This window comes from Hoplias malabaricus, chromosome 1 (assembly GCF_029633855.1).
Source record: "Hoplias malabaricus isolate fHopMal1 chromosome 1, fHopMal1.hap1, whole genome shotgun sequence".
Lineage (NCBI taxonomy): Eukaryota > Metazoa > Chordata > Actinopteri > Characiformes > Erythrinidae > Hoplias > Hoplias malabaricus.
Window position 1 is genome coordinate 73308621 of NC_089800.1, and position 27814 is coordinate 73336434.

The following is a 27814-nucleotide window of genomic DNA, read 5'->3' on the forward strand; positions in this document are numbered from 1 at the left end:
CTTAAAGGACCTATCAAATTTAACGAGAGTAACATCTTGCGTGGAATAGAATCGCAATGTGTGCGTAGGATGTTGGAACACAACAAAGATATTTATCCAAATTAGACTCTGGAGCCTTGTTACATACCTAAAGGAGCCATATACAACCTTATAGGTTACGCCCCTTAAACGATCGCTAGAAAGTTGTAGGACTAAAGGCAACAAAGGTCACAGGGCATCAGTTCCACATAGTTACAAGAGGAAGAAGCATTTTATTTTGATCATCTGACGATGTGGATGCTTGTATCATCCACTTGTACATTTTTTTTTTCATTTTGAGACATCATTAAACTCTGTGACGTCAAAACAGATTTCCACCTTTTCCTCTGATTCCTCTCTCTATTTTAAGACTCCAGCCAAACAGGACATCTAGAGGCGTGTGACACATGGCCTTTCATCTTTTTACACCTTCTGACAGAGGATGGTTGTATATATAAGCCCTTGCAACCATAATTTCCAGTGCATTCACTCCAGGCACCAGTGACGAAGGCACCCCTGAGGGTGAAGTTTTTGTAGCTAGGCAGGTGATTCCAAAACGGACAGTAGTAGCATAGGTCAAAAAATCCAGAAGAGAGAGGGAAACAACCTCAGCTGGTAGAGCATCTCTGCTTGCCAACTTATTGCATGGAAGAACGGCACACAGACCAAGGCTCTGAGTACTTCAACTTCATATTCTGGAGGCAGCGTCCTGCAACGAAGCAGCAAATATTCCCAAGGACCCACAACTCTACAAGGTGAGAAAGATGTATATATATGTGTGTGTGTGTGTGTGTCTTATATTCAAATGTAGATAAATTGCAGATCATTTACTGAATATAAAATTATGAAAAGGAAACTAAATTTGGTTTTTACAAAATAAATGCAGTTTCCCCACAATATTTTAAACTGGGAAAGTAAACCAAAATAGTACTCTAATATTACAGAAAGTGTTATATGTATGTTTAGATCATATGCTAACTTACTTTTACTTACAAATTATATAATGTTACCCAGGAATGTCTAAACCTTTTGGTTAATAGATGGGTTTTATTTTGGTTAAAAGATAACACATACCTCTTTATAATGAAGGTGATACAAAGGGCTCGTTGAGCAATGGCATAAAGAGTCACGTTTGTTAAAGAGATTTGTGAGTGTTCAGAACATTCACTTGATGTAAAGGTTCTACACCAGTTTGAAGGTTTTGTGTAAAAATGTCCTTTGTTTTTTTTATTTGATCAAAAGTGGTTCTCCTATGACATCACTCAAAGAACCCTTTTTAGCACCTTTTATATTTAAGAGGAATAAACACTACTGGTTGCTGAAAATCTTTATAACTGATGGGTCTTTATAATATTCAGATGTTCTATATCAATTTAAGGTACATACCTTTTTTTATTTTTTTTTTTGTAATAAACTTATGTCCAATTAAAGAAACATCTAGAAATTCCAAATGTGTCACCTTTGAATGCAAATGTTTACAGACCCCTTTGTCTTTTATTTGTGGCAGATCAATTATAATAGACTTTGTCACAGTGGACTTATCACAAGGATAGGCTCTTTATGTTCTGACATATATCAATGGTTTATAATGTGTTCTCATTGCTGTTCTGGCCCTGATTGATGCTCTGACACCTACAATTTTCTTACCTGTCATAATACTAGAAAAGCTAATTATATTCAAAGAGTTGAAATTCAATTCGGTGCTCTCCAAATGCATGTTCCATGTGTCGACTTTTTGTTTACAACATCAACTGAACGCAGCAGCTGTCCTTCACGTTGTATGAAAATTTCATGACGAACAGAGAAATTGTTATTTTTTACCTTGACTTCAACTGATATCTCAAAAGGTGTATATACTCCTATAAAGTTACTATTTTGGAGATATATATATTTTTTGGATAGTGATAAAATTGTGCTCTGCGTTTAAAAGATGGCCTTCAAAATTTGTGTAGATTTATGGAGACATTGCCTAAAATTAGGACATGCACAGTGAAGTCTCTTCATACAATCAACCCATACCATATTAACAGGGCCACTGTCTCAGATGCCCCACTCGGGTGTACAGATCTGAGCAATAATGGCTCCTACAAAACTGCCAATTTGGTTAAATATATTCATATCCTTGTTTTGAAATATGGTGCTTTGCATATGCAAGTAATTCTTAAGTCCTCAAGGAAAAGGCAATTAAAGTTTTTTTTCTGACATATCTAATTCTATCACATGATAAATGGGTTAGTATCAAGCTACAATAAGCCCTTAGACATTACGTAACCATTTTGTGACATGTCTTACTTATTTGTATAATTAATGAATGTATATACATTTGTCTGTATCTTGTAATCATAACTCGAATTTCAGTATAACAGCTTAAAATGTTCATGAAGTTTCAAAACCTGACAGTCGTGGATGAATCACTTTTATGACTGAATTATTTAATTTTTATCATTATAATGAACTATATGGATTACGTGTTGCAGATGCTGGCTCTAACACTTCCTCCTCGTTCCACACTGATGATTATTGTCTTAATGAGTATTATCATGCTGAATTCTGCCTACCCTCAACCCCACCTTCAAGCCTTACCGAGGTAACTATCGTCTGCTTCACATATTTCCATATATATTGCCATATATTTCAGTAAAAACTGCAACAATGAGAAATGGCATGAACTCTTTTACTTTGGATGCAGAAACTCCCCTCCAGTAGCTCATGGCAATTCCAAGCAGGAACAATGGGAGGTACTCTATCCGTCCATCTCACTCCGTGACTGGAGCATACAGATGTTGTCTGCCCCAGACTTTGGTGGATCCAAGCCCATGTCCGAGCAGCTGGGGGTGGATGAGTGGAGCCCTCTGAGCCAGTCGCAGGTGGAAGACTTGGTGAAGGGATGGCCAGCTGACTGGCCACATAGAATGAGCAACCAGGAAAAGAGAAACATTGTGGTGGCAGATGATGCAGCATTCAGGGAGAAAAGTAAGCTTCTTACAGCAATGGAGAGACAGAAATGGCTGAATTCCTACATGCAGAAACTCCTGGTGGTTAACTCTAAATGAATAAATTGTATGTTTATAGATGTACATTGTATGTATAAATAAATCTGAAAGATATCTGTGTGACAAAGCAGGACATCTGTGTTAGCTCTTGTAAAAAATATCTTTATAAAAATGTAAAAAAACAATGATATATTATGTTAATCTGTTTGTCTGAGGTGTTGATATTAGGCTTTTAATCTATTAAAACATGCAGTAGAATTCATAACGAGGTCTGAGTTTTTTCCATACATATTTTACATTATTTACATAATAAAATATTAATGGATAATAATGTCAAGCATTTGAAAAAATTTTTTAAAAGCTTTTATTTCTCAATAATTATTTATTTCAGTAGATGCTTCATCCTGATCCAGGCCACGATGGGTCAAGAGCCTAGTACAAACCAAGAACACACCCTGGACAGGGTGCACAGATATTTACATCTTTTTTTGACAATTTCAAAAAGCCAGTCTACCAGCATTTGTTTTTGGACTGTGGGAACAAACTGGAGCACCTAGAGAGAACACACCAAACTCCTTACCGTCAATGACCCAAGCTGAACACTGGTGGACTCTGCGGGATTGGATGGGGGCCCTCTAGGGCAGGGGTGTCAAACCAAATCCACGGAGGGTCTTCTGGGTGCAGGTGTTCTTTTCAACCACGCAAAAGCCCCACACTACTGAAAGTCAAGATCTATTGATTAGATCCAATGATTAAAAACAGGTGGAATGCATGTGGGGTCTGCGTGGTTGGAAAGAAAACCTGCACCCACACAGTCCTCCGTGGTTCTGGTTGGACACCCCTGCTCTAGGGTGACAAAAATGACACAAAGTGTCCTATTGTGTGAAATAAACATTTCAAATATTTATACAGTACCAGTCAAATGTTAGGACACACCCACTCAAGGAGGGTTTCCTTTGTTTTGGCCATTTTCCAAATATAGTGAATGTACAGTTCTACTCAAAAGTTTTTTCTACATTAAAACTTTGAAGGAACAAATATGGAAATATGTAGTAAACAAAAGTGTTAAATAAAACAAAATATGTTTTATACTTTTGATTCTTCAAAGTAGCCACCTTTTGCTTTGATCACAGCTTTGTACACTCTCTGCGTTCTCTCGATCAGCTTCATGAGGTCGTCACCTGGAATGGTTTTCAGTGAACGGCTGTGGCCTCGTCCAGAGTTACTTCGTAGAACTGCTCGCATTCTTAATGTGTTTGAGACCATAACTTGGGTTGTGCAGAGGTAGTGGCTGGTACACAGTTCTATAGAGTGACTAGCCCTATTCCACCAATGACTAATGAGAAGAGGTGTACAAACACCTAATGTTTGTAATGTTAAATTTAAATAAGTCATGGATGATTAATATTTTATCATACATGGTGTATCATAGGTTGTGGTGCATTAGTGGAGCCCCGTGTCATGCACTAAGCGCCTTTTTTATTTTTTTGGCCCTGCCTTTCAAACAGTCTGAGTCCTCCACTGAGTATTAAACCCAGGACCCTGAGACCATGGAGCTGTGTGGCGGCAACACACCCTGTTCCTCAATATATATTATTTTATTTATATATTTTATATATAGGCTGCATGAATGTGGATTGTGGTCTGCTATTTCCTAATGCAGCAACAGTTTGTATATACAGGTCCTTACACTACTTTGGGAGGAAATCATATAATCAGCAAAGCAGTTGTACAGAAATCCAGGTCCTAGTCCCAAATGAGCAAGGTTAGGTGGCTTTAATAAGGAAAAACTCCTTCAGGACATAAGGAAGTAACACGGAGAGAAACTAAACCTTTTAAAGGCGGACCCATCTTCCTCTTGTCAACACCCCTTCATGAAATAAACTGTTCTGAGGGGTGAGACCATTTACAGATTTAGATTTCAGTGGTAGATTCTTGTAATCAACTGGAGATTTTACTGGCAGCTAATGCTGATAATACTGGACTAATGTAGTCAAACTAACTGGTTTGTAAACTCAATTGTTCCATGGCCATCCCTCTATTTTAATAGTGACAAGGAGACAACTTTCAGCATTAAGGTGATGTTTGTATCAACTGCCAATGATTCATATATAGGTCAACTCAGTCTCAGTTTGCAAGTACCTTCTGCAGAACACTTTGAACTTGTTAATGTTAAATAAAGGCAAAACAAGTGGCCATTTTCCTTCCATAATTTTGGATGTTAACATGTTTTTAAATGTAACTTATCTTTTAAGCTGTTTATGAAAATAATAAATAATACTTGTGACGTAAAAAAAATACATGACTAAAATTAGGCTAATTTTACTTTAACAGACTAAAACAAGACACTATAATATTTTTAGTTTTCTTTCTTTGATTTTTAGTTTTTCTTTGACTGACAATAATAATTAAATGACAGTAGGGATGCTCATTTGACATCTAGTCTTTTATTTCCATGCGTCCTTAACATAATCCGCCATTTTAGTCATCTAGCCTTAATAGTGCGTCTATTTGTACTAAGAGAAAATAGCACTACCACCACAGCCCGGCTATCTGCACTGACCCCGCCTAATGTGAAAACACCACACTAACCTCTGCAGGCCGGAGACCAGCGAGTGGGCGGGACTTACACAGGAAGTAGGCGGATACCGGCAAGTGGGAGGCTAAGGTAAGGATTAGGTTGTTGCACCTCCCACTTGGAGCTGCCATCAAGAGCAGGGGGATGAAACTTTAAACACATTCGGTAACGTTACGTTTCTGTTCGGTTATCAGCTACAACTGAAGAAAAAGGGCAATATATATTTTACATATAGCACTGAGTGAAGTACTTGCTGCTTTCAAACCACAGAGTGCAAGATTTCACGGCATGAATGACTTGGTAAACTCTAAACAGTTAACGTTAGAGTTTAGCTCACTTATTTTCCCCTTCGTTTAAAAAGCTGAATTTATGGAACCGGTTTGACCCTTGTCCCTTTGCGTGAAGCACGTTCATGGATATCGAAGCATAAAATGCAGACAATAATGAACACAATGTCTGAATGAAATGGATTTGATTAAAAAATGTTTTATATGATTGATAGTTGTGTACTCGAGTTAGACAATTTTTCATAGCTGTAGCTTGTTAATTAATTACTTTGTGCCTTGTGTATACGCATAAACATGTGAACCATAACATGACCACCTCCCTCCTCGTTTTTACACCCAGTCAATTCTCCCAGCTCCACTGGCCATAAAGTAGCACACTGTAGTTCTGCAGGGATGTGTGTGTGTGTGTGTGTGTGTGTGTGGATCAGACAAAGCAGTGCTGCTGGAGTTTTTAAACCCCTCTGTGTCACTGTTGGGCAGAGAATAGTCCACCAACCAAAAATATCCAGCCTTTTTTTTGTGTGCGTGGGCAGCGTCACTTGTCCATTTGATGTAGGATTAGAGGCAGATCAATGTGGCAGTCCGTTGAAGAACAGGGTGAAAGTGTGCAACCATAATATGCAGAGCAACAGGTGAACTCCAATTGTCCAATTGTATAATGGAGAGTGAGTGTAGAATCAAGGAGTTTGTGTTATTGTTATGGCTAATTAATTTATTTAGTGGCGACATATGTAATTTGAACCGTTCAATTCCTAAAACAGAACCTTGTTGTACATTGTATTTTACTCTTGTAAGTGCAGACGATACTCTTAAATACCCATTTAATGTTTACACTTTTCTTGTGAAGGTCTGGTGCCCCCTCCAAAGTGTGTTCCTGCCATGCTCCCAGTGATTCTAGGTAGGCTCTGGACCCACCGCCACCCTGAACTGGATAAGCCGATCAACTAAAACTGTATGACCACCTCCTTGTTTCTACACTCACTGTCCCTGCTGTCCAGAATACTGCTGACCATACAAGAGCACTATTCATCTGTTCTCTGTATACTTTATTTACCCTTTTCACCCTCTTCTTCAACGCCCAGGACCCCCACAGAGCAGATATGATGTGGGTGGTGGATCATTCTTAGTGCTGCAATGACACTGACGTAGTGGTGATGTGTAATGTGTGTTGTGCTGGTACAAATGTATCAGCTACAGATTTCAGTCACAGTCTGTTGAATTTAACTATTTAGATTCTCTTAATGTTTGAGGTCATACAAAATGGAAGACATTTAAGGTGTGTTTGTGTGTAACTATAGATATGTTGGTTTAGCTGACAGTATTAGTGCGGCATAATATGATGAACTTGTGATCATTAGCCTTATAAACCAACCTTAAGACTGTATTAAAAGGCATTTAATAGTAATCTTTAAAACATCACATGTGAAGAGCAATTGAAAATAATTATAAAATTAAACATTAAATAATAACTTATTATTGATAATAGTTATAATAATACTGTTTTAGTTTTACTCTTTTTTTAATGAAGTTCTTTCAGATAATTTTCACTCTGTCTCTCATCTCACACACACATATACAAACACATCAACACAGAATTATACAATAAAATCCAATGTAGAATTAATACAACTGTGTTTACAACTGTGTCCGGGGACACAACTGAGTCCAAGGGAACTCACATCACTGGGGTTTTTAATGTATAACCTAAATTTGGAGCCACGACCATTTTAAATCTTTAAGAAAATGGAGTTCACAGTAGAGTTCTGCAAACCTTAACCTGTTAAATAACTTCCCTTTGCTCGGACTAAAAATAACTATAAGGCATAATTTAGGAGGTAAAATAGGTTTACCTTGTTTGTAATCAGAACCCCATACCCTTCAAGATTCCTATCAGAACTATTTATTTTTTTAAGGTTATGCTAACACACATTGTCATAGCTGAAGGTTTAGTCAAAACTGTGCCTTTATCCAGTTCCTTACATACATCTCATCTTATACTGTGTACAGTATAAAATTAGCTTGATTCTTATCAAAAATGTATTCTACAGCTTAAACATTATTCCCCTATAAATATCAGTGGATCTTGCTTATTTGGCTGCAATTTGCCACTGATCATTAATGGCGGGACTTTAAGTGTAAAGCAGAAAGATAAAAATGAATCCTAGTATTGAGTATCAAGCTAGTCTAGTCCAGAGGTGTCAGGGAGAGTGTTCCTTAGCCTGCCCTGACGAGTCGTAGGAAGTCAGAGATGTTCAGTTCATGTATAATGACTGTATCAGCTTTGGTCACGTGTCAATAATCTCACGTGATGGTGACGGCTCTTCTGGCAAGCTTGTGGTAGCATTTGGCAGAGTTTGGTTATGTGGAAGTGAGTTCTGCTGTATCTCCATAGCAATGCCAACGGGATCCTGTGGAGGGAACTCCTTAACCTGTCGCCGGTACTCCAGGAAAGTACAGACCTTGGTGGCTATGGCCACTACATTTTTGCCAATAAAAATAGTGGACACCCGACTGTCTTGGAACAACACCATGTTGACTCCACGGATTAGAATGGTGACAATGTTAATGGTGACAAGGCTGAGCACAGGGTAGAGCATCATCTTTTGTGGGGACACATGCTCACCCTGCACACTGATCTCACTTAGCGACACGCATGGTAGAATAAGCAGCAGGATGTAACAGTAGAAGAACATGAGCCCCTCAGCCCAGATGGGCAGTCCAGTTCGTTGAGGCTCCCACAGATTGGCTTGGATGTCCAGCACGTCTAGCAGATCCAGTGCCACCCAGAACAACCGACCGCGCATGTCTTCCTTCTTGCGAAATGTCCGCACATACTCCATGCTGTCGAGGGCGACCAGGACAAGGTACAACCCTGGGACACAAACTGAAAGCAAGAGAGTCAAAGCTTTACGAGCTACTGTTTCCAGGCTCTTGCGATCTGCCTTGTAGTTCTGGAACACGAAATATAGCTTTATCTCCAGAACGAAGATATAAAGGAACCAGAGGATCATGGCATAGCCGCGCTTTGCAGTCCTAACTTCAGCTCCCACCCAGACGGCAACGTAGCGCAGAACTATGAGGAAGCAAATGTCTCCAACCAGGACAATGATGCAAACACCAATCTTGCGTGGACCCTGGTTCTGCTCTACTAAGTAGGCGTCCATGAAAGCCATGCTGGTCATGATCACAATGGTGGTTAGACACACATGCCGCTTGTCAGGGGGCGGCAGAACCATGGTGAGGTTCACCTCACAGTCTGCTGATTTAACCAAATGTACTTTTAGAAATGTAAAAAAAATTATAATAACCAGGAATTGTAAATCCTGAAGAGTCCAAGAAGCAACTAAATGATTATTTTATGTTCAACCAAGTTTAGATATCTATCAAAGTTTTGCCAGAGTACATTGAGCGCTATGAACAATAGGCAAATCTAGTTTAAGCTGTTTGCATTTTCAGCTGAGTTCCATGGAGTCTGGTACATGCTGGTCCTCCTTCAGTGTGTTCAGTTTCATGCAGCTCCAAGCTTCCATGACTGATCTTTCACATCAGTCAGCACCTTCTAAAGGTGGTGCTCTACAATATCTGCACACATGTATCTTCAGCTGAGGCAAACTCCAATGTCTGCTTGAACCCCGTCTGATAGATACAGACCCGCTCATCTGTGTCAGCTGACCCAGATAATCAGCATGACTGAGGTGCAGAGCTCCAGGGTGACCCTGGCAGAGGAGGGAACAGCTTTCAGTGTATGCCGAAGAGCTTTGTTTCTCTGCTACTTGATCCTAGTTGAGATCTTTGGAGGGATCCCTTAAGTAATGACGCTTGGATAGGAAGCAAGTTTCTGTTTGTTTTCACTGGTTCCCAGAATCTGTGAATAAGAGAAACGAGGAGTTAGTCAGATGCACTGAAACCCAGGGAAATCATGACCTTATTTTATTCAGTGCACTTTTACTGCAAAACACTAGGGGTCAGTAGTGTAACATGGTTCAGAAATTCTCATTAGTTCAAGTGTGTCGCGTCAAGTGTATCATTTCACCAAGTTAAACAAGGAGAGGTTTTAAGAAAAAAAAAACCATATATCCAAACTTACATCATACGAGTCATAGGAGGTTTTATAGGTTTGTGTATAATAAAAGAGTAATTTTCACACTTAAAATGCTACCTACGTCTTACTATTCCAACATGATATAACTGAAAAATGAACATATAAATAGTTGACATTTTTTCATCAGCCTTCACCAGCTAGACTGTGCTTCAACAGGAGTAGTATGCTAGGGCTGTACAGCAATACACTTACAAATGATAGAGTCTGGTACAGGAATATCTCTACCTAATGCTATCCTCGGGCTCAGGGCTGATGGCTTCCATAGCAACCACTTCTATTAAGAAGGCGATAATAAGTGATGATGAGCCCAGAGCAGTGGGGGACCCTCGGATTTCTGGGAGGTGTGAGATTATTTGCTGAGGGTGAGAGTGAGCCTGTGCACTGACTATAATTGCTATGTGAAAACTGGCGTGGAGAGAAAGACAATGACCGTTATTTATTTCATAATGAAGTCTGAGCCCTCAGGTGCAACATGACGGGTGCAGTTTGGTAGCTTGAAATTGATTTGTTTTACAAACCCTATGCAAAGAATTGGTTTATTTATGTCAAGTAGAAAAATCCCAACGTGTCTTCACAGTGGTCCTTATTAAGGGCAGCTTACAAATGATATCCAAAGCACTTTTTAAAAAAAGTTTTGCAAAGCCTTTTTGTTTTGTTTTTTTTCTGCTTTTTGTTTTTTTGCCATCACAGTTATGAGATGGTTCTTATTATCTCTATCAAGTATTTTGCATGTCTCCACTGGGATACTGGACCGTTCTTCTTCTGTGGTGATCTCTAGGTTTGAGGTTGGAAGGCCTCCTTACCCTAAGTTCTCTTAAAATATTCTCACTGTAATTCAGGTTTAAAATCATAGAATCACTCTAAAATGTTGGCAGTGCTTCGTTCCTGTCCTTTTCAATTTGGCTGTATGTTTTGAATCATTGTCTTGCTAAGAAGTCCAGTGCTGGCCTAGACTGTTTTTTGTTTTTTTGTAGCTGTGTTTCCATACACCCACAGATCAAATAAGTAAGTCATCATAAGTTCTGTTGTCAGTAGGGCTGTCCCGAATACCGTTTTTTGGGCTTCGAAGCTTCGGCAGGGATATTCAGCAAATACTCTGAGTGTGGGGTGGTGTATACTGTTGTCATTAACAAAATCTGCTTCCAAACCCTGCTTTAATATCCCTCTCTCCAGGCTGTGCAGTGGCTCAAAATGTGGCTTCGCCTGCTACGCTCTCTAACCTGCTAACTAGCTCGCTATCTAAGGGCACAGAGTATACACACTGTATCCAGTTTGAGTGGAGGTGCTCTAATTTCAGGCAAAAAGCTGACAAAATGAACTGTGGTGTCGCCTCGCATTGTTTTAAGTATGTTGTTTTAGCAAGTTAGGTTGTTTTATATGAGTGAGTTTTAGGCTTCATTAGCACATAGGCTTTTATGTTAATGAGCCTGAATACGGGTGGAGTGGGGAGAGCAATGTTTTTACTGCTGGAGCCTGAATGTGGTGGAGCATTGCCTTTATTGATAATCACATTTATCCAAAAATATCAGAATCACAAAATTATAAACTAAATACATACCCAATGAACAAATATCTGAATACCTGAATATTTGGGGCCAGCCCTATTGTTTAGAAAAACAGCTCTCAGTGTCCACTGTAAATTTAAAGCCGTACTTTGGCTCCCAGCATGGCTCCGCTCACTGAGTGGTTTGTGAACTTGTGCACTGCACAAGTATACACAAATAAACAAGAGCTTCTTTGCTGTGTAAAACTGACCAAATGAATTGAGGCTCTGCCATGCTTCATTGTAAGTAGGTTGCTGTAGCGTGTTAGGCTGTTTTTGGCTTAGTTAAAAACTTTTATTTTGACAAGGCTGAATGCATGTGGAGTGGAGGGTTGCCTTTATCGCCACATATATATAAAATAATAAATGAATATCTGAATCTCAAAATTATAAACCAAATACCTACCCAACGAACGAATATCCAAATAATCAGGGCCAGCCCTAGTGGTCAGAATATACCAACATTCTATAAATTTGTTAAAATGTAAGCACAAAAAATAAATAGTTCACTGTGGTTTGAACTGACATACTAGAGAACTATTTTATCATTACAAACATGCGACTCATGCAAGCCTTTTGAATAACAGATGTTTGATATATGGGCAGAATTGATGGCATTCCCCTTTAGGTCCGTTCAAATCCATTACTTGATTAAATGTAATTATTTGTACTGTACTCAATTACTAATATAATCTGTAGTGACAAGTTCTATTGAATTAAGGGCTAGAATACCAGTTACTTTTCTTGAAACTCCATGTGAGAAGTAAACAGCTATTTGGATGTTGTATCTGGCCAGGGAGAACATCAAAGCAGAGACACACATTGTGAAGCAGAAAGAGCCTTGAGAGTTTTTGGTGTTGTCCACATGTCTTGCGTTTTATATACAGCCCATATGAATGCTCAGGGAGGTTATATTTACTCATGTCTCACCAAGTGACTGATTTATATGTCAGGGGAAAACAAATTTGTTTGATTCCACTCAGTAAATCATTATTTCAAGATAATTATTACAGGGTAAAGACATAAAGAAAAACAATTTAAGATGTAGTCTCTCTCTCTCTCTCTCTCTCTCTCTCTCTCTCTCTTCCAGGTCTCTTGCTCAGACACACACATCCTTTCCCCCACTGTACTGTACTCTGATGAGAGGGCTGTTGAGTGGAGGCTTTAAATCAAGAGTTTAATTAAAATGGCAAAACACACTGGGGCCGGTGTGTATCTGCACTGGAGCGGTAGAGTGAGCTCATCAGGCCAATCAATGCACACAAAGAGCACATTGCAGGACAGACCACTCTTTGTGTCAGTGTATATTCCCTGCAGCTATTTCAACATATTAATAGGACTGGAGAGATTATAGGGCACGTTTTGGTTACAAATACTTTTTGAAGTTGAATATCTAGATGTCCTCTTGGTTTAACTTGTGCCAACTACATTCCTAGATAACCTTTAATTGGGATGGTACCCTCAAGTGTGTGACTTCAGGACCTTATTATATTATAAACTGGATTGTAAAGTTGCATTCATTTATCCAAGTGTTTCATTCAACCCAGATATTTTGTTGATCCACATTTTAAACATCACAAATAAATATTCACATTTCCTTCTGAAAATGTTAATATAGTGTACATTAAAAGTACACAACTGGATTCAAAGACCACCGGTGTAAACTTGAGGTTATATTTACACTGTTTATATCTTTGTCCCATCCTGGGAAACATCCTGAATTCCCAGGCATAAAATATATGCAGATATGGCTCCAATTTATGTACATATTAAGCAAATTCAGGGCATAAATTCTGTCAGAATATACTGTGTATGCTGCAATCGCTGTACATTCAACAATAAAACACTGGTTTTGTTATAAATTCTTTTAGAAAAAATGCCATATCTGTGGCAAACTGAGATGCTTCTTTGTAATTGGCCATAATTAGTCAATTAAAAGTAATTAAAAAGCACAATATTCATAAATCGGTAAAATAATCTCATAATATTCTTTGAAAATATAATCTTAGTAGATTAATCATAGTTATTAACATTTCAAAGTAGTAAGAGATATTAGTTTTTATTGTTTATGTATAGTTTTCAGTGCTGGTATACAGGTGCTGGTCATAAAATTAGAACATCATTAAAAAGTTGATTTATTTCAGTTATTTCGTTCAAAAAGTGAAACATGTATATTATACTCCTTTATTACACTGACTGATATACTTCAAGTGCTTATTTCTTTTAATTTGATTATTAAAAGAACAACTAATGAAAACCTCAAACTCAGTTTCTCAGAAAATTAGAATATTGTGAAAAGGTTCAATATTGAAGACACCTGGTGCCACACTCTAATCAGTGAATTAACTCAAAACACCTGCAAAGGCCTTTAAAGGGTCTCTCAGTCTAGTTCTGTATGCTCCACAATCATAGGGAAGACTGCTGACTTGACAGTTGTCCAAAAGACAACCATTGACACCTTTCACAAGCAGGGCAACACATAAAAGGTCATTGCTAAAGGCTGGCTGTTCACAGAGATCTGTGTCCAAGCACATTAATAGAGAGGCGAAGGGAAGGAAAAGATGTGGTAGAAAAAAGTGTACAAGCAATAAACATAACGGCACCCTGGAGATGAATGTGAAACAAAACCCATTGAAAAATGTGGGGGAGATTCACAAAGACTGGACTGCAGCTGGAGTCAGTGCTTCAAGAATCACCACGCACAGATGTATGCAAGACACGTGTTTCAGCGTCGCATTCCTTGTGTCAAGCCACTCTTGAACAAGAGACAGCGTCAGAAGCATCTCACTTCCAAAAAGACTGGACTGCTGTTGAATGTTCCAAAGTTATATTCTCTGATGAAAGTCAAATTTGCATTTCTTCTGGAAATAAAGCTTCCAGAGTCTGGAGGAAGAGAGGAGAGGCACAGAATCCACTTTGCTTGAGGTCCACTGTAAAGTTTCCACTGTCAGTGATGATTTGGGGTGCCATGTCATCTGCTGGTGTCGGTCCACTGTGTTTTCTGAGGTCCTAGGTCTGAGGTCTGAGTTTTAGAGCACTTCATGCTTCCTGCTGCTGATTAACTTTATGGAGATGCAGATTTCTTTTTCCAACAGGACTTAGCACCTGCACACAGTGCCAAAGCTACCAGTACCTGGTTTAAGGACCATGGTCTCCCTGTTCTTTATTGGCCAACAAACTCACCTGATCTTAACCCCATAGAACATCTATGGGGTACTGTGAAGAGGAAGATGCAATACGCTAGACCCAACTATGCAGAAGAGCTGAAGGCCACTATCAAAGCAACCTGGGCTCTCAAAACACCTGAGCAGTGCAACAGACTGATCAACTCCATGCCACGCTGCCTTGCTGCAGTAATTCAGGCAAAAGGAGCCTAAACTAAGTATTGAGTGCTGTACGTAGTCATAATTTTCAGTTGGCCAGCATTTCTAAAATGCCTTTTTTTGTATTGGTCTTAAGTAATAATCTACTTTTCTGAGACACTGAATTTGGGGTTTTCATTAGCTGTCAGTTATAATCATCAAATTAAATAAATAAACACTTGAAATACATCAGTCTGTGTATAATGAATGAGTATACTATGCAAGTTTCACTTTTTGAATGGAATTACTGAAATAAATCAACTTTTTCATGATTTTCTAATTTTATGACCAGCACCTGTATACTTCACACACAAAGCTGTCTGTTCGGGCCGTGACTGTGATAGAAAGTGTGCTCTTGATGATAAAAACCTTTACATAAAGCACTAAATCAGGGCCATTGCAGCAGAATGAAACTTAAGAACTCTACAAATGCTGTTGTCATTGTACAAGTGAAAGTTTTTTAAGCTGTTTACATTTCAAGGTGATTAGCAATCCATGACACACTGCAGACTTTATCAATTTTCAATGAGCACACAGGAAAGCCTTCTATTCTCTGCAAGGTATTTAGACGGTAATTGATGTTTAATGTTTGATCTCTCATGCATTCTTAACAAATGGAGAAACCAAGTTCATTTCAATGCTGCTCAATACTCTTGGGTCTGTCACATGTGCACAGGCAGCTTAGGAAGGGGAAGGGTGTGTGTGTTCGTGTTCATGTACTTATGAATCTGGCAAGAAGGCCATGTTGCTGTGGTAACAGGCATTCATCAAATGAATACGCCAGGCTCTTCAACAATAATGAAGAGAAAAAACCTCTTTGTGCTCAGAGTTGTTCCAAAGCACAAGATATTTCTGTTCTTTGTTGATTCTTTGGCATATGTTTTCAGAACAATATTCTATTTAAGAGCATTTAGTGTGGCTTTATTCAAACGGCACTTAAAACGAGAATATAACTTCTTTTAATAACATCATTTTGGTTGGAAAAAGACTTTTGAGTTTGAAAGTTTAAAGGGTACATATTATGCAATACTCACTTTTTGTGTGCTATTGTATTTCCACTTGGGTCTGTATTGCTCCTATAAACACTCCAAGCACAAAAAAAAAAAAAACATCCATCCATTTTCCGTGAGTCACTTGAAAGATTTTGGTGTCAGGAATCATATGCTTCTACGAGCTGTTTAGATGGAGCCTTTATTGTGATGTCACAATAAGGAAATTTGCATAGAACCACTCTTGAACCACCCCTCACCTGTGTAAACATGGGGTGGGGCGTGGCCAACAACAGCTTATTTACATAAAAGTGGCAGAGCCTTTAAATGGCTCATTCTAAAAGGGACTGAAACTGTCAAGAATAGAGCTGGTGAGATCCCTTTATGTGAGAGTGATTTTGTGCAAAGAACTTGTTTAAAAAGGGTATAATATGTCCCCTTTAACAAACCATTTCCAAAATATAAAGGTGCTATACAACTCAAACATGATTTTTCCACTGATATCTCTTTAAACACTAACATTAATATCACCTTGTATTATGTCAGCTCTATGAACTTAAATATGAGCTTCAGAGGATCTCTGGAGTATTCAGGTCCAGAGGTTTTGTGGAGTGGTCATTTCAGACATGTAGGGGGATGTTCTGTGTAAGATGCATTCTCAAAGTTGGAAACATTCTTTAGGCAAGGGGCTGCATTTGTGCAGGAAATACTCGGGAACCGTTGCAGCTCTATTCACAAATGCACTCAATCTGACTTCACCCAGAGTTTCTACTAGGCCATAAGTGGGATAACGTTCAGGACATATGTTACAGGTGTTTGTGTTTACATATACAGCTCCTCTGGGTCAACTCTGGAAAATGTCTGGGTTACCATGCCTGTGTTAAGAGGGCTGTAGAGTGAAATATTTCAGACAAGAGTGTGTTTCAGTTGGCCACAGCATTCATTTGCATAATGTTTTACTTTTCTAAGCATTCCTTGTCATGCAGTGCCTCAGTGCAGTGCGTCATGCCCCACAGGACAAAGTGAAATTCCCCATTGAAAGGAATTAGATACATTAAGTACATAATTGAAAACCATTAATATGAACACATTCCATATTGCAATTTTTCAATTAAAAACATGTATCTCCCAAAATAGTACCTTTACAGGAGAAAGAAAAATCCTTCTTTACTTTCAGAATGGAATGGAAAAAGATTTTATTAAAAGTAATTTTGGCACATTTCTATTGGTCCGTTCATCGTGAAGTCTGTTGCTGCTGTGTTCAAATGATGTAATAAACTAAAAATAGACAAAAATGCAGATACACCTTTTAATCAGACAGCAACAATATAGTACACATTGGGGGCTTGGAAGAGTGGGGGCAACAGGTTTAGTCCTCAGCCAGGCACAAAAGCCCATGGACCTTGCCCATTGAGGTTATTTCTGCTAGTATTTTCATTTTTATTGGATGAGAAGATCACTTTGAACTAGTGCTGGGCAATATGAGTGCAAATCAATATCAAAATTAATTGTACACTTTACCAAGATTACAATTTATGAATAATTGTTTTGTTTTTTGTATTTTTGATCCACATAGCAAAAAAGCAATTAAAAAAATTATATAATCAATAGATACAATATTATGTTGATTAGAAGTTCTGACTGTCGATTTCGATTAATTTTTGATAAATTGCCCAGCCCTATTTTGAAGCCACGCCTCCAGCCTGATATGTGACCTCAGGTTATAATGTGTGAAAGCAGAGACAAATATTAACTGCACTGAATATCTGAGCTGGAGCACAAAATGGTTGTAAGCACTCAGGAGAAACACACGAGTCAACATGAACTTTTCATCGCTTAGCCAATTCCATAAACTACACATAAACTTGTTATTGGATGAAACTACAATCACGGTTCTTGCAGCCAATTGGTTCTTTCCAAAAACACTAGTTTTATGCACTGGTTTAATTTTTGAATCCAGTGACAGAGATTTGAAACCTGTGGCCAATAATATAAAAAAGTAGGAAACATATGCTGGGTCAAATGTAGTTGAGCTGAAGGAAGCATGTTCTCAAACCCTGGTATACAGTGAGGTGTTCCCAAAGTGTTTCTGAAAAAGTTTGTTGAAAGACTTTTTATGGAAACAAAAGTGGTTCCTCTGTGGCAAAGAATGCCACCAAAAAATATATTATTATTTTTTTTTGGTGAGCTTTAATTTTTAAGCATCTTGTTAGATTTAGAAATACTGAATTGTTCCTGTTTCACCTAATCAATCTCCACTTTAACCTCCTGTTCATGAAAATGGAAAAGAAAGTCATTTTAGAATGTCTAATCTTTAATGTGTATTAATTTGACAATTTTGCTAAAGGATGAAAAAATGCAGCCATGTCTACATGTGTTTTGAACAAACCTGCTTGCTTCCTACAAAAATGCTGCAGTGATCTTTCTAAATCTGTTGAGAGTTTAAAGTCTAATCCATTTTAAACATTTTTCTGATATTGTGTTTTACTGAATGTAGGAACATGTGGCACAATCTCAGAGAGGATAACATGGGTGTATAGCCATGCCCTGCTGGGAGAGACTGGGAGAGACTGGGAGCAACCCAGCAACACATACTAAAGCAGGCCTGCGACCATATAACTCCTCTCACTCCCTCTGATTCCCATTACCACCTGTCAGCGTTGTCCTAATGTGAATCACCTGGTCAAGAACACACTGGCTTGTATAATACTGTGAGCCAGAGAGAGCCGAAACTCAGGAGCTGGATGAAATTGGCAGTAGGTGGAGCTTTTCATTTTCTATTTATCAGTGAAAATGCCTTCAGGACTTAAAATGGAATCTCAAACTGTCACTTTGACATTTATTCATCCATTTTTAATTTTCATTTCAATTTTGACCCCTCTGATTCATATTGAAAAGCTAAATACATATTTAATTTTCATTCTGACACTTATTACGCAGTTCAAGAAGAAAAAGCAAAGACAAAGTGGTGTTTGAATTAAATTTTTTCTTTAGCTTTTTCGATTTAGATTTGCCCTTAAAATAACAGCATAATTTTAAAAAATGAAAAAGCTTTTTTAATTTTAATTTCAATTTTTCATGCTTGAGTGAAAAATGAAATTGCAAATTAAGTTATTTTATTTTTAATTTTGACATAATATTTGCACACTTTTGGAAAAATAAACTGCAGGATTTATCTCCCATAAAGATGGTGCCATTTACCGCATAACTCAGAACAACTTGCCTGTAACCCAGGGCCCATTTAAATTTATGATAAACATCCTGAAATGTAGACACTTTCATTTACTTCTGCCTCATTTAACTTTTGTCTTGAGGACGTTAAAAAAATTGGAAGAAGAAAAGCTCATCTTATCCCACTCTGTATCTGTAATTATAGTAAATTTGTTCCAATCCTAAGCGCAATGGAAAAAATGTATCACAGGTGAAATTAGGACATTTACAAGCTAAATGATAGTTAGGTATCTGACTTTGAATGATTAGTTGTGCTTTTCTTTTAGATAGCTTAATGGCTAGGCCAACAATCTAGATTGGTTGATTGTTCAGACAGTTGACAGCTGACATTTGTGTAATGCAGGCTAGGTACTGGAAACTAAGAATACAGATGAACACAAATAACAGAATGTGAATGAAGGAGACAGTGCTGAGTAAAAAAATTAAATAAATAAATAAATAAATAAATAAGAAATAAAACCAAAAAAGCACATACAATTAATTTGACCTTTAGGCTGTCTGAAACATTGTTTTATTTTAAAATTGTTAAAACGTTTATTTAAAACCATTTCCAGCTGCAGCACTCTGAAGTTTACAAATGTACATTGTCTTTCCCCCTTCCCACCATTCTCCTATGGTTCCATTTTTATATGTATTTATATATAAAAATAATCAAAATCGTCATTCTGAATTTCTAATCGACATAATCTTGTCTGTATCGATTATATCAATTATTTTTTAACTGTTTTTGTGTTTATTTATTTATTATTATTATGTCCCCACTGTGTGTTTATGTACTGTCTTTAAAACCACGCCACCAAGCTGTAGTCACATGAGTCTGCCCCTATCTGTCACACGAAAGCAACCTAAAGGCCTAGGTCGACCAAGCGACTTGAGCAGCTATTGCCCAAAAACACATGGTCTGTGGTTTGGACGTGCTGTGTTTTGACTGTAATTAATATGACACTTATCACGACCAAAGCACAATCGCACACCAAATATAAACAGTGCTCAAAAAACAAGAGAGGAACAAGCTCCCAGCAGCATTAGAAAAAATATCCCAGCTTTAATACTGGAGCATATTTACAGTATATGCCTCATTACTGAACTATGAGGGTCAAGAATACAAAAACAAAAAATAATTCATTATTAACGTTCATTAATCGTAATTAATGGGTAATTACGGTACAGTTACAGTTAATTATATTGATTTGCACTCATATCGCGCAGCACTAATATATATAGCAGGCACACAAAATGTGGTTTAGTTCTAGTTTTAGAATGCACAGCATGTATGTGGTGAACTTCAATCAGAATAATGGATTATAGTCATTTGAGAAACTTTTCCACAGTATTAGTGCTGTCTCAACCGCTTGCTGCACAGGACCCCATCTTCTCATTCATTATTATTTATTCTCATCTCGTCTTGTGTCCTTTTTTTCATTTCTTCTGCTCCACCCACTTCTTGTCCCTCTCACACTCCTCTCCTCATCAACCACTGCTTTCTTCCACCACCAGGTCTTTTGTGAGCACTCTCCTGTAAGCATGTTCCATCCTTTTCTCAAACCCTCCATCTTCTCATTGATTGACCTTTCACATTCTCCTCCAAATTCCACCCCCTCACTTCCTCAATTAAAACAGTGAGCATTAGAATGCGAGCGACATTGGGAAGTAAATGAGGTCATATCTTTTTTTCCCTCTTTCTGTCTAAATGTGGTTGTGTACAAATGTCTGAATTTAGAGGAAGTATTGTGTCAAAATTTTAAGAACCAAAACGCAAACTCCAGAATTGAGAAATAAAATATTGAAATGGAGAGGACTTTTATAAATATTGAGGATTTTATAGTCTTCCTTTCAGTTCTAAACCGTGCTTTTGAGTAACTTCCGTTTAGAATATACACTAAATATTTAATTTGAATATTGGAGCCAAAACCTTTCTTTTACACTGGGCACTTGAGCATGTGATTGTGGACTTAGTGACTAGGTCGGACTGGAACAGACAGGGCCAGAGGGAAGGAAACAGAGCTAAGCAGAATCGGATGTGAGAGCCCTGCCTGGCTCATAGGCCTCTCCCGTAATCATATCAACATGTTCGCCTGGCCTGGCAAGCGCAGTGAACAACAGCTCCCCATGGAGCTATATCAGCAGGAGCAATCTGAGCTCAGCAGGGCAGACTCATAACGCTGTCTTCCCTTTAGCCCACAGACACAGCAAGGACCATCATTTTAAGCCAGAGAGGAGAGGCAAAAGATCAGAATTAGAGAATATATCACAGAGGTGGGAATCACTGCTGGTCCCTACTGTATTATATAGTGATATCTGAGCCACAATATGATTTATTGCAATTTTTCTAGATCCACGATTTGCAATACTGCCTGGTTAGAAAATGAATTTTCACACTATGTGCGGGCCAAAGGTGTTAGCCACTGCCACCTTACTCTCAGCTACGAGAAAAACTGTGCTGTACCTGCTGTAACCATGTAGCCAAGACGAATGCAGGGTTTTAACAGAGTACTGGCAACCCCTTTGCCTTTTCAAGTGCTTCTACTCATAGGAATGCTTTACGCTGGATGCTGGAACATTGTGGTGAGTGGTTGATTGCATTCAGACACAAGAGCATTAGAGAGATCAGGTACTATCACAAATGCCACTACAAATCCTCCCAAAGCCACTAGATAGAGCTCCTCCACTATAGAGCCTTCTCTTATCAGTTGTACACTAATTGTTAAAAGGGCAATGACTACTGCAAATTGGGGAGAGTTTTAGTGGGTCATATTTGTGAATATGGTGACCTCTATTCCTGTTACAAGATCACATGGTCCTGTGAGAGCAGGTGCTCAGCCAGGGTAAGGTTGGTGCCAGTCAGAATGATTTGGTCCTGACCTGCCCCCTAGTGCATTAGTCTTACATTGCCAGACAGCAAGGCCAACTTAACACACTATCAGACTCTCCATGAACTCGTGGGCACAGCGTCTGTGGCTGAGAATATCCTCCAGGTAAAACACAGTTGTAATCACACACACGTACAGAAACAATGAGGAGTATTATGCATATTTTAAAAATGATACTGAAAATGAATTTAACAAAGAAGTAAGCATGTGTTAAATTACATTATGATAAATATATGTGCTATTAATTCAGCTCTTCATTCATTATTAACTCTGCATACACTATGTCCAGTTTGTAGACACCTGCTCATCCAGCTTTTCTTCTTAAATATCGAATACTAAACCAGAGCAACAGTGACAGTCTCTCTTCTCCTGGGAAGGCTTTACACAATGTGATGCTGATTGCATTCAGACACAAGCATTATGGTTGGGTACTGAGGCTGAGTGATTAATTTAGGAATAAAGACCAATGCATCTTATCAGTTTGGATGAGTTGAAGTGGTATTTGTTGAATCATCATCCATTAATACATCCAAAAAACTAAAACCTGTATTTAGTTTATAAAAGCACAAAAAAAACAAACACAAAAAACAAATTTGGTTTGAAATACGATTCAGAAATGTTGGGACAGGGACGATAGAAGAGAGATGACGTTTTGCCATGCACAAAAAAGGCACCTAGTGGAACATCTCACAACTAAGTCATGTTTTCGATCTGTTGCCAAATCAGCCGATGAGAACTGGAGTGTGAAGCAATGTTAATGTACCAAAAAAAAAACACAGCACATGAATACACAATGAGTAAACAGCATCTTGAGTTACCACCTGTGTTGTGGTGGTTTTCAAAGCATGTGGTTCCTGTTAGAGACAGTTATATTTTGCAACAATGGCTACGTTTTGCAGAGGACGTGTGGTAGTGGGAAAGCGGCAAGGGAAAAGCGCGCCGAGCCATGCTGAGGTGATCCAATGCCATTCAGTGGACAAGAAAGCGTTTAGAAAGGATCCATAATCACTGCCTTCTCTGGGCCCATGTTCATTTAAAATGGACTGAGGTGAACTCAGGTGCTCTATTCGCACATGGGTTCACTTGGATTTTAGTAAGGGGCTGGCAAGATAAAGTCCATGTAGTATTCAGCACAACTGTTACGGATACAACTCTTCTGGATAATGGCCAGAAAATTCTTGGTTACCTTGTATGTGTGAAATGGGCTTGAATTTAAGCGGAAAGGGATCAAGTGGCTTAGTGTTTGAACAGTCCAAATCCACCATCTTTGACTGTACAGTGGTGCATTTCTGTACATGTCATGGGTGACTTGCACATCTGTGAAGGCACCATTTACTGCTGACATATGCACTGGCCAACAGGTTTGGAAGAAACATGCTACCATCCAGATGATGTCTTCTTTCAGTGGAGACCCTGTGTATTTCATCAAAACAATGCCAAACCTCTTTCTGGGAGTTTGGGTGCTTAAACTGGGAAATCCTGTAGCAAGCAAGCTATAACTACAGCAATTGCTTCCAGAGAGGCTCCAAGATCCAGTGCGACACTGAACTAGATAAACAGTTACAGAACATGAACAACAGAACATGAACAACAGAAATGAACAGTTGGTCTCCTCAGTTCCCGAAATTTTAGCATGCTGTTAAAAGAAGAGACTATGCAGCACAGTGGTAAATACGCCCCTCTCCCAACATTTTTGAAATGTGTTCTTTTCATCAACATTTAAATGGGTATTTATATTTTATGCATTGTTACATTTCTCAGTTTTAAATCTTGAAGTCATTCCATTACATTGATTTTGTTTATTTTAATTCTTATTTATTTATTTATTTTTGTGCACGGGGGGTGGGGGTACTAATATACAGATATCTGATTTGTTAATTATCTTGTTTATTGGACTGGCAAAAGTAAAAGAAAATATGTTTTGAATAATTTTTTTATTTTACACATATTTATAACTTATTTCAAACATATTTAAAGTATTTCAAGCCAGTTCAATTTTATTAATGCAATGCTTTTTAAAGCTGGTGTTGTGACAAATCAGCTTTAAAGAATTGAGTCCTAGCCCTGAGTGAGCAACCACTGCAGTAACATCAAGATAAAAACTCCCTCCGAACATAGGGGATTTAACAATAAGAAGGAGAATGTAAAAGTTTTACAAAGGCCATCCACCAATGGCTTTGTCTTTGAAAACAAAAATAGGTCATGGTTCAAAACAATGCACCAAAGTTTGTTGAAGTGTTCAGAAAGAACATTCTCAATAGAAGTTTGCAAAGAGTTTAGTGCTTTCACCATCTCCTGTAAATAAGACTTTGAAAAGATTCAGACAAGGCTGAACACCATTTATGAATGTGGATAGACTCTAAGCCCTCAGACAGCAGTCCATAAGAATCTATAAATCTACCCTGATTAGCCTTAATGTGCTTAGGAGTATTTTGGAAGCTGTTAACACACAGCCCTCTGGGGTCATCAAAATTATCTTTGTGTCGAATTCCCTAATGTGTTTTTATTATTTTCTTTGTAAATATGCAGAACTGCAATAGAGTTTAAAAAAGTGCATGCAATGGGCGCACTGTAGAGAAACATGGATCCAACCTTTTATCTTTTTGTTTGAAAGGAAGGCTGTTAATGGGGATTTTGTTCCCCCATTGCTATTGTTATTGCTTGTGCTCTTTTAGAAAGAATACTAGACTGATGCTAGGTGTTGGAAGGTTTATTATCTGTTATGTGGATTTGACTGCATTTAGCAACACAAGGATTAGTGAGGTCAGATACTGATGTTGGATGATTGATTCTGGATCACAAATACCAATCCATCTCATCCCAAATTAATTATATGCAGTGGTTTGTTATCCAAAATTAATCATTCAACGTCAGTGCCTGACCATAATGCTCGTGTCTGAATTCAATCACAATATGTAGTTTAAAGACTTACCATGAGATTAGAGCCTGCCGCTGCTGGTGAAAAGCTAGATGAGGTGTTGACCAACTGTAATAATAGTGTAGTCATGGGTTGCAGGTGGCGTCACTGCGTATAGTAGCCGCCATATTGGGTACTTTCATTACTCAAACACACAATTCAAATAAAAACTGATGTTTAAACAGTTTTATTGTTACTTTCAACACTAGTTCTCATTAAGACTTTTAATTAAAGAAAATATAAGTATAAACCCCTGACCCATTTATCTACATCATGTTTATTCAGGCCATGTGTGTCCCAAATAGTGTCATGCTCTCAGACATACGTAATACACATTAAAGATAAAACTAAAAATACTTCACCAATTTCAGACAAGGAGAACTCCTTTATTAACTTTTAAACCAAATCAGAGAAATAATTTAGGCAGACGGTCATGATAAAACATTATCCTACAAAAAACTGTTCAAATCCCTGTGTGTGAATACCTCACACAGATTCGGTCACAAGAGCACAAATGAATTGAACACTAAAAGTGCTAAACGTTTTCAATTAGATCCTATGAAAAAAATGCTAATGTAGCTAACAGAGGATAACTGTTTTTGTCATTATGCAACTCCGCAATCCTTTACTTCCCTGACACAAAGAGGCAGCTGGCTTCTGTGCTTTGTGAGACTCTTTAGGGACTTAAATGTATCCATCTGTTTACATTAGTGCTGCACTCTGAAACCAGACAATCAGTAACCAAAATGGCACCCACAAAAATAAATAAATACATAAATAAATAACTTTAAAATACATTACATGACTGCAACTTATGTATAACCTATTAAGAAGTACTACTATAAAATAACCCCTGGTCAACCAATGGGAATTGCAAATGTTTTCACTCAATATTCCTCTTTACTCTATTGTATCCTTTTACCCCAAAACCTAATGTATCGGAATTCAGATTGAAACTGAGGAGCTGACATGTTTTCCTGCGCCATCCTTGTCCTCAGTTATGGCTCAGGAAGCAGGCCCAGCTGCTGGGTGCTGCTGTGGTTTTTTTTTTTGGTTTTTTTTGAACATTTCTGCAGCTTGGCAACACTCACCCCAGTGCTCTCAATATGCTTTTCACACTACCAAGTGCAGGCGAGAGATGAGTGTGAAAGAGGGAACATTGAGGCAGTCAGGGGTTTGCCCACAGTGCCACTCCCTCTTCCCTCTCGCAGCTGTGACCCTCTTTCATCCCATCCTTTAAGCTCTAGGCTTCTGGCTTTAGGGATGCTGGTGTAGCGCATCATGGTGGCTCTGCCACTTGCTGGGAATTACATTTATTCTCCCAGGCATACTATGTCAACTTTGAGGAGATACCCTGGGCCTGGCCAAGAGACCTAACATTAAAGTGCACAGAATAGAACAGGTGCAGGTATAAAATCTCACCTTTCTGGCAAAAGTTACCTGTATTCTGCCAAAAGGGCCAAACTCTGGTCCCACTGCAAGATTTATACAGGAGTCTCATCATGTGCTCAGATAATCAAAGTAAGACCCTGCTGGGTTTAGGCCAAACCTGCTTGGCAGTCTGTAGGGAGCCTGCGGTGACCTTGCAACAGCTGCTAGAGATTCAAGAAGCACACTTGGGCAACTTGGATTTCAGAATCAACAAGGAAAATATCATGTTGCCAAGCAAAACAGGAAGTACATTTAAACAATAATGAAATGATAAGGTAATGGTTGAATGAGATTAAGTCAAAGAAAAAAAATGTATGTGAAGGGCTTAAAAAATAAGGCTTTAGTTTTTTCATCATGAGATTCAGTGCATTTTTATCTGGAACTTTAGTGTTTTTGAAATATGTTTGCTAAATATTTAGCCTAAATTTCATTCATTATTCATTCATTCATTATCTGTAACCGCTTATCCAGTTCAGGGTCACGGTGGGTCCAGAGCCTACCTGGAATCATTGGGCGCAAGGCAGGAATACACCCTGGAGGGGGCGCCAGTCCTTCACAGGGCAACACAGACACACACACATTCACACGGACAATTTTGAGTCACCAATCCACCTACCAACGTGTGTTTTTGGACTGTGGGAGGAAATCCACGCAGACACAAGGAGAACACACCAAACTCCTCACAGACAGTCACCCGGAGTGGGAATCGAACCCACAACCTCAAAGCTCCTGGAGCTGTGTGACTGCGACACTACCTGCTGCACCACCGTGCCGCCCCTAGCCTAAATTTATGTAAGGTTTTTGTAACTGCCAAATACAGCCTACCAGGAACACTGTTTGTATTCTGTATTTGTGGCTTTTCCAAATGAGTGTGCCTCTCGACTTATTCTGCATCCTACAGCCTATTCACTTGCTTATTTGAACACAGATCTAGCATTCCATCTTGAAAGGAAGTAGAAAACAGCGTGGCAATAACATGCACCTCGCTTAATAGGCTGATTCCCTGCTGTGCCAAGTTATGTCTGCCAGCGTTTAAAGGAGGATAAAAAAAAGAGACAATGTCAAGGGGAAAAGGCTAGGCTTGCTGTGTGATCCTCTTTAGCAATAGTGAGAGCTGCACAAAGACTACTGCTCAGATATTTAAAGGGTCGTGAATAGCCGTGCTTTAAAGCAGGATCTGATGGCATATGAAGAACAAAGCTGCAGGCTCTTACATTTCACACTGTGAGCTAGAACTTTAAATATTATCCTCAAACTTACCTTGCTACCTGGCACTACCTTTAAATCTGAGGAATGTGAGATCACCTACTCTTATTTTTCTGCTATTCCATTCTGTTCTATCTCTCTTCCTCCTGTCAGAACAAAATCATCCCCATTTTTAGTGCATAACTAATGGATTGCTAGCAATGCTTTAAAATTATTTTCGATTAAACACTTTCACTTTAAAGAACTTAGAAACTTTGCCTTTCTCTGTAAAGCTGCTGGGTGGCATG

General features: G+C 38.5%; 2 protein-coding genes and 1 long non-coding RNA gene across 3 annotated transcripts; 2 read left to right on the top strand and 1 right to left on the bottom strand.

The window, feature by feature from the left end:
- The first annotated feature begins 644 nt into the window (after nt 1-644).
- Nucleotides 645-3071, top strand: pth2 (parathyroid hormone 2). Its single transcript, XM_066660558.1, has 3 exons — nt 645-773; nt 2496-2605; nt 2708-3071. Exons 2-3 carry the CDS (start codon nt 2496-2498, stop codon nt 3069-3071), a joined length of 474 nt encoding a protein of 157 aa, XP_066516655.1. The 5' UTR covers nt 645-773.
- Nucleotides 3072-5704: 2633 nt separating this feature from the next.
- On the top strand, nt 5705-18624 carry LOC136691430 (uncharacterized). Its single transcript, XR_010801879.1, has 3 exons — nt 5705-5754; nt 6724-6774; nt 18370-18624. It is a non-coding gene; the product is annotated as an uncharacterized lncRNA (long non-coding RNA).
- tmem121aa (transmembrane protein 121Aa) lies at nt 7394-9244 on the bottom strand. The gene has a single exon (XM_066642628.1). The coding sequence runs from the start codon at nt 9110-9112 to the stop codon at nt 8162-8164; it is 951 nt and encodes a 316-aa protein (XP_066498725.1). The 5' UTR covers nt 9113-9244; the 3' UTR covers nt 7394-8161.
- Nucleotides 18625-27814: the final 9190 nt, after the last annotated feature.

Coding starts and splice junctions, on each gene's coding strand:
- pth2 (XM_066660558.1), top strand. CDS start 2,496: ATGCTGGCTCTAACACTTCCTCCTCGTTCCACACTGATGATTATTGTC. Junction 2,606..2,707: donor CACCTTCAAGCCTTACCGAG/GTAACTATCGTC, acceptor CTTTGGATGCAG/AAACTCCCCTCCAGTAGCTC.
- tmem121aa (XM_066642628.1), bottom strand. CDS start 9,112: ATGGTTCTGCCGCCCCCTGACAAGCGGCATGTGTGTCTAACCACCATT.